General features: G+C 41.1%; 1 protein-coding gene across 3 annotated transcripts in view; it reads right to left on the reverse strand.

The window, feature by feature from the left end:
* LOC143148994 (A disintegrin and metalloproteinase with thrombospondin motifs 15) overlaps positions 1-12,629 on the reverse strand; it is a 159,339-nt gene that overhangs the window by 41,819 nt on the left and 104,891 nt on the right. For all 3 annotated transcript variants that reach the window (XM_076315888.1, XM_076315890.1, XM_076315887.1), the window contains one exon: positions 10,791-10,980. In XM_076315888.1, coding sequence (XP_076172003.1) covers positions 10,791-10,980 — 190 coding nt within the window. The remainder of the gene's footprint in view (positions 1-10,790; positions 10,981-12,629) is intronic.

Here is a 12,629-nt window from a genome sequence, read left to right on the forward strand (position 1 = left end):
ATGTCGGTGAATCTCGCGCGCAAGGCGAATACGCTCGATAAGCGATTTAAGGTCCACAATGGTGCTCGAAAAAGGTCGCGTAATGTCTGTCATTTCGCTCGTAACCCGTAATAACACGAGTTCTCCCCTCGATCGTCAGATCGTGTCGCGATCACGGCTCCGGTGATCGCAGTCGGAAAGAAAAGGATGGACAAGGAGTGAAGGGCGCGGCGTAAGTTCGATCTTGATCACCGTATCCGTTATTCCGGGACGATCGTAGCGAGTCAATGACTTTTGCATATCGCGAGATCGATCTTCCGTCCGACGCGGAGCCGCGCATAACTCCGATCGGTATCCACGTGCTCCGCGGCGCCGAGCAGTCTACCAAATCGTTTCAGGCGAATTGGGCCCAACGACTCTATTCGTTACACGTATTTTAACACTACCGGACACTACCAAACGGGTCAATTCAACTTGCTCGAAACATCTTTTCACGATTACTCGATTACCAACGGTGCCTTCGCCGAGAATATTCACGGACAATTATCGAAAACGGTACTCGTAAATTAATTTGCCCTCTCCGCGTCCAACTTCGAAGATACGTATGTGTGATCTTTTTTTTTTAAGATTACTCGATTGTTAACGGTGTCTTTGCTTACGATATTCGTGGAGAAGTAACGAAATTGACAACCAACGGTACTCGTGAATTAATTTGCCCTTTCCACATCTAACTTCGGAGGTACGCATGTGTGATCTTCTTTTTAAAATTATTTAATCATCAACGGTGTCTTTGCTTACAATATACGCGAAGAATGATCGAAATTGCCCTTTCTCTATCCAAATTCGAAATTTTCAAAATCATTTGTATCGAGGACGAATCCAATCGGTGGATTTTTGCTACGTATTGTGTTTACCTTTACACTGACTTGCAGTCGCTCTTCCGTTGCGTCAGAAATTCAGGGACAACCCTGTTATTGTACGCCAACGTACCGTGTCACGATGCGACCGATACACGAAAGAAATGAAACAAACGGTACCATTCGCTGGCGGTACTATTGCGCAACGATCCTCGGTATCGTGTATCATCCAAGGTAGAGGTTCGGTCATTGGCTTCTGTCAGGGGACGAAGCGAAGGAGCCTAAGCGCAACTCGTGCGCGATTATTGGTAATTACCGAGATAGCCACGGGTCATCGTTCGATTACGTAGCCGCACCCTTTCGTTCGCTTTTCAATCGTTATTAACCCTTCGTTCGCTTCCATCTACGATCTGTTACGTGGTGGCCCGCCTTTGGAAGCCCACCCTCGAAGGGCACACGCCCCCTCTGCGCAAAGAAATCTTTGCATCTCACCACGCCTTCCATTTAACCAGGCGCTTCTTGCCCAAGGTGCTTTTTACAACTCCGAGACTTTTTTTCTTTCTTTCCTTTCTTTTTTTTCCCCTTCTTCGTTACTGTTGTTCGACTCGACGAATACCCACGATTCAGTTTCGTCGGATCGGTGGCTTTCGTTCTTTTTCTTACTCCTCTCCTCACCCTTCCCTCAGAAATGAAACTTGCGTTGCAGGGGAACAAGATTTATCCGTCTCGTTGCCTCTGTAAGTGCAACGATACGCCCGCAATGTGTAATTAAACTTTAAAATAGAACTATAGAATTTTTCTTTTCGATGGATCGATCCTCCTCGTCATTTTGCTCGTGCCGTAGGTAATAAAAATTAATACTTGAACGAAATGCCCGTCTGCTCGGCTCGATCAGCTGTTCGCGCGCCGCCATGTTTGTATCGCGGGTCACGTGATCACAGGAGCGGAGAAAGAGCCCAACGATGGAAACGGTGAACGAATTCAACGAGAATCGCTCGGAAAAGTTGACACGAGTATCGAGTTTCGCAAGTTTTGAGATTTCTGGCGTCACAATTGTATGTAGCTCGATCTTTTTAGCAGCTGAAATTTATGGTATTAAAATTATCTGTATCACAATTGTTCGTATTGAACAATCGTATCACTGCAATCGTTCGCGTCACAATTGTTCGTATCGCGATTGTTTTCACCGGAATGTTTACATTACGATTGTTCGTATCACAATTGTTCGTGTCCCAATTACTCGTATCGTAAATATTTGCATCACAATTGTTCGTGTCCCAATTACTCGTATCGTGAATATTTGCATCACAATCGTTCGTGTCCCAATTACTCGTATCGTAAATATTTCCAACGCAATTGTTCGCATCGCGATTGTTTCTATCGCGTTTGTTTCTGGTAAAATTGTCCGTTTCGCGAATGTTTGTATCGGTTTCTCCGCGTTGCGTCGAAAGGTTTGCACCGAGAATATTTCGTGGACAGAGGCCGAAGAAGAAGCGTGCGTTCGCGCGCTCGCGCGCTCTCGCGCGCGTGTGACAGCGTGCACGAAGAGGTATGCGCGTTTCGTAGACGCACGTAGGCGGGAGATCGCAATCGATCGAGGATCCACTGCCTGAAATCGGCCCTCCGGCACGGTAAACCTGTTAAGCCGATGAACCTGCAATCACGCGCGAATTTCGAACGAGAGCCAGCCCTTCTGCACCTCCGAGCAACAAACTGAAATCGCCTGATTAACCGGGGAAAAAAGACCTCGGTGCACGAACAAGAAAACCTACGTGACGAGCGCCAATGATGACAAGGCCTCGTTTTGAGCCTGAAGAAACAGGTACGACCTAACCTCGAGCGATTACGTTTCATAGTAATCGTTTCGCGTGCGTTTCTACGATTGTTTGCACCAACTAGAGATTCCGCGAAACAATCTCGTTGTCGAAAATAAAAATAAAGAATAAAACGTGGTCGAAGAAAGAACAGATCGTATCCGCGAGTTTGTCGCAAGTCGCGTCGTATCTTTCGCGTTATTAATTTTTTTTAAATGTAGAATATTTAGAACGTGTGCTTAAATCTCTGTAGAAAGTAGCTAAATTCCCGAGTTCTCGAGTTATAAATTCGTTGTCTTAAACTATTCGTAACTTGTCAATGAAACGTAGTAAATCCATTCGAGGGGATTAGCTCGTAGTTTGTGGCAAATAAATACTTGGCGGCGGTGGCCCCGCGACGATCAATGGGAAATTCTTTAAAGGGATTTTAAAATTTCTCCGTCGAAATTTTTTATATTCAACTGGGACATTAGAAATTTAATTAACTTTCCAGCTGATGCTTGCCATTCGGACAGATATTGCGCTCGAGCAAACTTTCCCACAATTTCTTTCCATTAGTCTAAATGGCGGATATCAAGTAAAAGATACAGCGATAAAAATTCCTCCACGGCGAGGATCGTTCGAAATGATTGAACGACGAATGTAAGAGGTAATGCGTTAATCGAGACGCACGATGCTTCTCAGCTACAGCTGCTTGTTGGCACATTTACTGATTTCAGGAATCATTTGACACCGATGAATGGAACGATCCTTTTATCGAGCACGATAATTCATCAACGAAAATTATCTTCGGGGTTTCATCGAGTAATTAAGGATAATTGCGGTACAGACCGTGTACGAGTTTAACCTTAAAGCGTTCTTCCATTCGGCAAAGGTTTGTCGGAGCATTCGAAAACGTACCGAATGTTTGGAACTCGAGTCTTCGACCTTGTAACACGACTGAGAGAACAGCGGAGCGTCAAATGGCTTCTATTGCGATAATTTCAATTGTGAAAAGATAATGTATTGCGAAGACACGATGAGTCGAAAATGATTCGAGGGAACCCACCGAGGTCGAAAGGTCAAAGAGCAACGTATGAAAAGTATTTTCCACGAAAGCATCGCACGATAAAAAGAATCTCGAACCGAGGCGAAAATTAACGTAGGAATTGTAACACTTCGAATCACGGTACAATTACCACGCATTGAAATCACCGGTAATGGTACACGGTGCTATTACCAGGCATTGAAATCACCCGTAATAGTGCACGTTACTATTACCAGGCATTGAAATCGCCCGTGCCGGCGTTTGCATTAATACCACGTTCGTTACAAGTAGAAATTTTTCATTTTAAAGTAATGTCCATTGTGCGAATCGCTGGTTGTTACTACTATTCTTGGAGGCTGATTACCAACCATTGAGGGTACCATAATTGTGCGCAATAACCGAGCAAAAGTAATTAATTCTACCGTAGGACCAGTAAAAGTAATCAATTATTTTCCAACCCTAGCCAGTTCGGATCTTGTTCGACCTATACTTTCGATACATTATTTTTTTCCAGTTGGAACTATTATAATGGATGCTTTTATATTTTGTTGGTCTTCTCGTTGTATTGTAAAGTTTAAAAGAATATATTTTCAAAGACTTTGAGATTAATTTGCGTACCGAACCTTTGGAGTATATTATTCTTCTTCTTGAATAATTGGAATAATCGTCAAGTTGCAATGATATAGGAATATTAAAACTATTAGAAATAGTTACTACCAACGAAGAGAAAGTTTTGCAATATATTTAATATTTCAATCTTACGTCACGGTAAAATTTATCGATTCCTTACTTATCGAGTCGGTTGACCAAAAAATTTTCGGCAATAACGTATTTCGTACATCGTGGTTCTCTATTTTCCCTTTGCTTCGTTCACCGACGCGTACTTAACTTTGGTCGGACCCTCCACGTCTCCCCACCTCTGCGAGATTCATTAAAATTCGAGGCATTCCGCATTCCAGGCCAGTTTTTCAACCACAGCAGGAAGTACAAATCTCTCTTTTACTACTCTGTGCCAACCTTAGACGATATCCATCTCGACTTTGATTAATCTTAATCCGTTCTTCCGTTCGACTGCACGCTCGAGGTATTTTAGACAAAAATGTCCATTCAAATGTATAAAATTCGTTTATTCAAATGCTCGACCACCGACCGAGAATTCTTAAATTTGAAAAACTATAAAATAATTTCTAATCGATCTTTACGATACTTTTGTCGAAAAAATCGGTACGTGAAACGAAGTGAAAGAATCGATTCGTTAAAGATTTAATCCATCGTTGCAAAAATCTCTCTCGAAATCGATAGTTATTCAACGTTAATTTCGCGTTATAAAGTTCCAGTATTTAAAGTATCAACGTTCCAAAAGTAAGAGTACTCGATAGTTGTTCGATTCTATTTCTCATCATCGAAGATAATAGCCAAGGTAGACGACGCACAATTTTAATCAACTTTACCGTTACGAAATTTACAACTGTCAAGGTTTCTCGTAACCGTTTCAAAAGAAACGATCGTAAGTTTCGAGGGCCGGTCACCGGCGACCACCGTCGCGTTCAACGTGTTAATAAAGAATCCGCGGTAATTTCCATTTTACACGATTGTCGCTCGAGCAATCTCGAGGAATGGACGCGAACGGGTGGGGAGGATCGTCGTGCGGCTTGACGCGGGCTCAAAACATTTTGCGCGCGATCAAAGGTGGCCGAAGACGTCGCGCGGACGCGTACGGACACAAATTTCGACAGCGTTATCCACGCGAGGCGTCCCGTCCGAACGAGGCTTGGCGTCGCCAAGCTGTCTCGATGGAACGTCAGAATTCGCCGGAGGGCATCCGTAAATGGCTGAACCTGTTTCGGTACAGGTGGTCGTCGGTACGCTACGAGAGCTCTTAATGCTTCTCCTCGACCTCTCCGTCTCCTCTCGGAATCGCGGCGCGGATACGCCCTTCAGTTTCAAACGAGATTAGGTCACGATCGCCGTGGAATATAAGAATGTACGTGGAGGCTCTGTTGTGACTATCAACGGCGACGATGATACTATTGTTGGTGGAATATCACCGCGTTTTCTGCGCTATTTCATTTTAAGATCTTCCATTTTGCATCGAAAGACTTCGGGTTAGAAATAACCACAGTATTTGCAGTATTTGCAGTATTTGCAGTATTTGCAGTATTTGCAGTATTTACAGTATGTATGGAGTCGTGTTCGTAACACTTTAATGGAATAGAAAAAATTGAGAAATATAGAGAAGTTATGTGTTGGGATGTAACGGGTCGAGAAAGACCCGATTCTAAACCGCATTTTATACGCTATTTAACTTTAAGAACTTCCATTTTACGATCAAAGCCTTCGGGTTGGAAATAACCACAGTATTTGCAGTATTTGCAGTATTTGCAGTATTTGCAGTATTTACGAACTCGTGTTCGTAACACTTTAATGGGATAAAAAGATTGAGAAACCTAGAGAAGTCATATATTGGGACGCAACGGGTCGAGAAAGACCCGATTTTAAACCTCATTTTGTACGCTATTTAACTTTAAGAACATCCATTTTACGATCAAAGCCTTCGGGTTAGAAATAACCACAGTGTTTGCAGTATTTGCAGTGTTTACGAACTCTTTTTACGATTCATGGTAATTGAAATATTTGTATTAATTATCACGGCGAAGGTGATGCGCGAAAGGAAATTTATAAGTGAAAAGATCGTATTTCATCGAGATATTTGAATAACGGTCCCTTCCGTACAAATGGTTGCGCCAATCTTTAGGGATAAGTACTATTTATCATTCGTATTGATAAATCAAGTTCTTAATGCGACCACTTACACTCGGATAGTGTTATAGATACGTCTAACACGTGTTCTTTGGTTTACTTTGCGATTACCGATAAGTAATCGCTCGAAAGTCTTCAGATAGATAAGTGATCTGGGAAATTATCTTGTTACCGACTCTCGCCAAGTGTTTTATAAGTCCAAGATAAACGATTTAATCCGTGTTTATTAAGACTTTTTCATTTCTTTCGATAAATACCGCGTGAACCTGAAATTTACCTCTCGAACTATTCTCAGTGCCCTGTACAGGTGTTGGAATTCTTTTATATTAGATTTTTTTTTTATTAAAATCGCGACAACCGTGCATCTTCTACGACACGGGTACTCCTCGTCTCTTCAAATATTTAACGAAGAAATGAATGAATAATCGGTTCGAAGATTGGCCGAAATTATGCAGCGGTAATAGGCAGAGGAGGTTAATCCGCGTAAATTTTATTTGGAATGCGATATCCGCGGTTTATTTATGCTCGAAAGCCTCGAAAATCTGAAGTTACGCCAAAGGCGCTGCTAATATCCCGGTCTTCGACCGCGGAGGGTTAACGTTCTTTAAATTCGTACGCACGAGTTTGCTCCGGGGTACAAAAAGGGCACGAGGGGAACCAAGACCAGGATGAAACTGAAAAAAAAACGAAAAAAAATCTCCGACCATCAATTAAGCTCGGTGGTGATTCTCTAAGCAGATGAAAGCACATGTCAGCGAGAAATCTTCATCTTAGAGGAGGGTACCATCCATCAGATTTTTTCATTCCGGATACTCTGAAAATCAATTTGTTCGACAAAGAAGACGACAATCTATATTTATTGGTCGATCAATTATCAAATATTCTATACCAAGGGGTGGTCCGCTTATCGAGATCGCCGCGAGTATTTTTCTTCGACGACAGAAGAACACGTGAGACGAGATTCGAGTCGCGTTTGTCGAGCAGAGGGATATACGATATTTTTCTTCGATGTTATAATTTGCGAAGTTTCAAGATCATCGATACGTTTCTTAGAAACAGGACACGCATTTTGAAGCGCAACGATAAACGATTTTTCATGGAGACCGATATCGAAACGAATTCACGGTCACAATTTTGATATCACGTTCGAACATTCGCGGATCGAATTAATTAAAATTTTCGATTGTAAAATTATCGACATTGGTCGTACAAGATGATCGTTATTCCCGTCGTATATGTTATAGGCGTTTGTCGCGCTTAAAAAGACGTATACGTAAAAGATCCTCCTTGGGAAAAAAGATTACTCGAGAAATAATTTAGTTCATCATGCTATACACGTATCGGTATTTAGCAAGTACGACGGTCGTCCGACCATAAATGCCGCGACACGATGTACAACCGATGTCGACGATTTTATCATCCAAAGGGTTAATAAATTCCACCCGAAGGTAATGTTGTTACAAGGTCCTTGGATTTATTTTTACGTTGGCTAAGCCACAATGTTGCTGCGAGCGTATACTCCCTGGCCGAAAATAACCGTTGATAATTTACAAAAGTTTCGAGAGAAACTTGAAAAAAAAAAAAATATATATATTTCTCTCTTAAAAATTTTTTGTTATTCGTCAACTGTAGACTAACGTCCCGTTCTTGGTTATTAACAACGGGAGCGTTGAGACGTTATTATTATATTATTTGACCTATGTTTTTTCCTCTTATGAAAACCTAAAAAAATATTCAAAACGATCGCGAAGAACGGACCACCCTATAACACGGTCACGTTCTCTTTAATCCGAAAGCGTTCTTTCGTTCGACTGTACGCTCAAAATTATTCAAAGAAAAACGTCCCAAATATATAGAACTTGTACCTTTTGATTATTCGATGCATAAACACAGTGACAAACTTTGCCGTTGCTCAAAGTTTCAATTAAACCAATAACCCAAATGTTTCCTCGTCATTCGTGACGTTACGACTAATATTCACGAAAAACACTCCCGTAACGGATCGTGAATATTTATTAACGGAGAAACGAAATATACAGTCGTTAAAAATCCTCAAAACTTTACTCTGAATAAAAATTCTCTTCGATCCTAAATAAAAATCATCCGTTCGTGTTCATCGTGCAGTTTACCCGCTATCGATTACATTCTCCTGAACTCGGGAGTCATCTTTCCATCCGCGAGCTGTACATCGACACTTTCGGGGGCAAGCTACCGCTCGACGCGAGCCTCGATTAACCGGGTACGGTTCGTCGCGTGTACAGAGCGGAGCACGGTGGTTCCAGCGACCACCTGTGCAACGTTGAAAGAGAAATCACCATAAAGAAGAAAGAGGGTCGCGGTATGGCAATTAAAGGTAAAGCGTGGAAACGATTGGCGCGCCTAAGATAGGGCCCCCGGCGTACCCGGGCTGACAAAATAATTAATACGAATCGGGCGATTTACGCGGCCGACAATGCGATACCTCAATAACGGAATGTTAATCGAGCTCGCGGAACCGGTCGGTCGCGGGCCCAAACTCGGAACGCGGGGTCCCCTGCCGGCTACCAGGGGCCCCGATTTATTATTCGCGAATCTTACGCCGGGGCCCCCGAATGAACTTTCGCCGTGCGACACGGTGGCGGCTCAAGGAACGGTCATGAATAAAACGATACGTATCGAGTCAACCGGGCATTTGTAGTACTACACGCTTCGGCCTGGTGCACGTGTGCATCCGTGTCCTAATGTGTATGGCCGTGGCGCATGCATTATTAATACGTTTTCGGCGCGGGACCTCACTCGTCCGAAACCCGTCTTCGACTGAGCTCGCGGACCACGACCACGACCACGGCTCTCCAACGGACGTTTCGAGAGACACGGTGTGTGTATGTGTGTCTGTGTGTGTGTGTGCGCGAAGAAAGCTTTGACGCGTCTCGAAAGGTTTCTCCGAAACAAGAGTATTCTTTTTCTTAGGTTTTAGACGATTATTTATCAACGACGAGTGTAATATTATTTTTTCTAATATAGGACGTTTTGAGACATGGTGTATGTATGTATGTGTGTATGTTTGTGGGCGCTCGAAGAAAGCTTTGACGCGTTTCGAAAGGTTTCTCCGAAACAAGAGTATTCTTTTTCTTAGGTTTTAGACGATTATTTATCAACGACGAGTGTGATATTATTTTTCTAATGTAGGATCTTTTGAGACACGGTGTGTGTATGTATGTGTATGTTTGTGCGCGCGAAGAAAGCTTTGACGCGTTTCGAAAGGTTTCTCCGAAACAAGAGTATTCTTTTTCCTAGGTTTTAGGCGATTATTTATCCTATTTGTCCTATATTATTTTTTCTAATACAGGACGTTTTGAGATACGGTGTGGGGTATGTATGTGTATGTTTGTGGGCGCTCGAAGAAAGTTTTGACGCGTTTCGAAAGGTTTCTCCGAAACAAGAGTATTTCTCTTAGGTTTTAGGCGATTATTTATCAACGACGAGTGCGATATTATTTTTTCTAATGTAGGATGTTTTGAGACACGGTGTGTGTATGTATGTGTATGTTTGTGGGCACGAAGAAATCTTTGGCGTGTCTCGAAAGGTCTCTCCGAAACAAGAGTATTCTTTTTCTTAGGTTTTAGACGATTATTGATCAACGAGGAGTGTAATATTATTTTTTGAAAAATTTCTCCGAGGTAAAAGTATTTTTTTTTCTCTTAGTCTTCGGATGATTATTTATCAATGCGAAACGATTGTGTATTAATTATATTTTTCATGTCGACGTTTAGAGATGGAATATTTTTTTTCACACGTTAGGTTTTGAGTGATTATTTATCAACGCACGCGAGTGTTATTTAGTCGTATTTTGTGTTATGAATCTTTGACGTATTTCGAAATCGATGCACGAGGAGTGTAATATTATTTTTCTAACACGTACCAAAAATGATTTAGATTCCCCTCGCTCGAGATTTGAATTCTTATATCGGATCGTACTTTGCGAGAAACACCAGTAGATGGCGGTCTGTTGAACTCCACAGTGAACGGCGATGTACTCCACGTGAGTTTATATACTTGTTGATTCTTTACAAATTTCATAAATATACCACGTACAAATAAAAAATACATTATACTATAAAATCACGCTACAATTACAAAAATAAAAGAAATACAACGGTAATTTATTCACCAGCTGTAAAATCCTCGATATTGAACAGATCTCGGTACAAATTAGGAAGTTTATTTATAATTAGAAAATTATAACGAAACTTCACTTTTAAATGTACAAATGAGTACTTTAAGAGTAGAATCTTGGAAATAGTTTACAGATTCGTTAAAATCGTTCGAAGCCATCGATCGAGATCGTTAACGTTAAATTGTAAACAAACTTACCGATCACACCGCAATTCTGGCTTTTCGGTTGTTCGTAAATGTCGTACAAGTGGTTGGAATCCATGGTCGGTGTTCGCACCCTTTGGATGGCGTGTTGCAACGAGAATTCTAGAGAATCCTTGTCGTTCTCTTGCCACGGCTCGGCTGGTTTAATTATGTAGCTTCCCGTCGACGTTCTCACGTGGCCCGTCTGGAAAAAAGTATGCCAAAAATTTCGTGAGTCACTCCTCACCATGATTGACCTTTATCTCCGCAACGAGACACGCTATCCGTTGGCTAACTTTCCGACCACGGACCACCGAACCGTGAAATTTCGTCCAATTGTCTGGATAATTTCTTACCAACTGCTTTGCAAACCGGGCATAAAAGTGCACGGTGAAAGTGATTAACCGTTGTCTTTATACGATCATTAGCTACTTCTCGATACCGACAGAATAATTACCGAGGGTAATGAAAACTTTTAATTTCGCGCGTTCTTTAAATACGACGAAACCTTGTTAATCACATTCTTCGTAAGTTTCCAGTACACGTTTCTTTGGATAAAGTAACGGGCCAAGTAACAATTAAGGGAATCGTCTTTCGAAAATTTATAGCTAGCGCAATTTTTTAATCTCGAATTCGAGGGGTTTAAATAACACAGTATCGACCCTTCCGGATGATTTAAATCGATCGAGACATTGTTAATTACATTCTTTACAAATTCCCAGTTTCGTTTCTTTGGACAAAGTAACGGGCTAAACGATTAAAGAAATCGTCTTTCGAAGATTGATATTTAATACAATCTTTCGATCTCGAATTTTAGGGGTTTAAATAACATAGTATCGACCCTTCCGGATGATTTAAATCGATCGAGAGATTGTTAATTACATTCTTCGCAAACTTCCAATTTCGTGTTTGGAACGAAGCAACGTTTGGGCCGAGTAACCGTAGAAATCGTAACCGTTGATTTTGAAAATTTTCATTCGATAAAATTTCTTCATCATCTGGGATTCGAGGAGTTTCGAACACCATGGTGTTAAATTGATTATAAATATTCGCGTCTCCGTAGAATTTCTGACGCAAACAGTGGTCAGGTGTTTCGATACATTTTTCAAAGGAACTGTGGTTTCGAGTACGGGTACTCGAAAATGAAAGAAATTGCACCCAACGAAAGTATAGTACGTGTATTAAATATACTAAATACTAAATATACTGTATATATGTACATACTAAATACTAAATATACTGTATATATGTACATACTGAATACTAAATATACTGTATATATGTACATACTAAATACTAAATACACTGTATATATGTACATACTAAATACTAAATATACTGTATATATGTTTATATACTAAATACAAAATATACTCTATATATGTACATACTAAATACTAAATATACTCTATATATGTACATACTAAATACTAGATATACTGTAAATTGCACGCAACGTAAGTATAGTACGTGTATTAGATATACTAAATACTAAATATACTACTCTACTAAATATAGTATAGGTGTATTCGAACGAAGAGTCGAATGGAACAAGTTTTCGTACAAAGTATCGGTATTTGTGCTCTAGGAGCGATGCTCGCGTTTCGTGCATCGATTTGTATAAACGAATTTGCGAAAAATCTCGAGAACCTCTTCCCCGATCGATCCAATATCGAATCGCTATAGAAAGGCGTGGATAGCGAAACGTATCGCGGATTAGTTACCGCATTCGTTACGATTTATTTATACATGCAGTGCTGCCCTGACATAACTTCCTCGATTTGAATGTGAAACACACCAGCTACATGGGACGCCCCCGCTAAATATATACCACCCACGTAAATTCTGTGTGAG

This window comes from Ptiloglossa arizonensis, chromosome 7 (genome assembly GCF_051014685.1).
Source record: "Ptiloglossa arizonensis isolate GNS036 chromosome 7, iyPtiAriz1_principal, whole genome shotgun sequence".
Classification (NCBI taxonomy): Eukaryota; Metazoa; Arthropoda; class Insecta; order Hymenoptera; family Colletidae; genus Ptiloglossa; species Ptiloglossa arizonensis.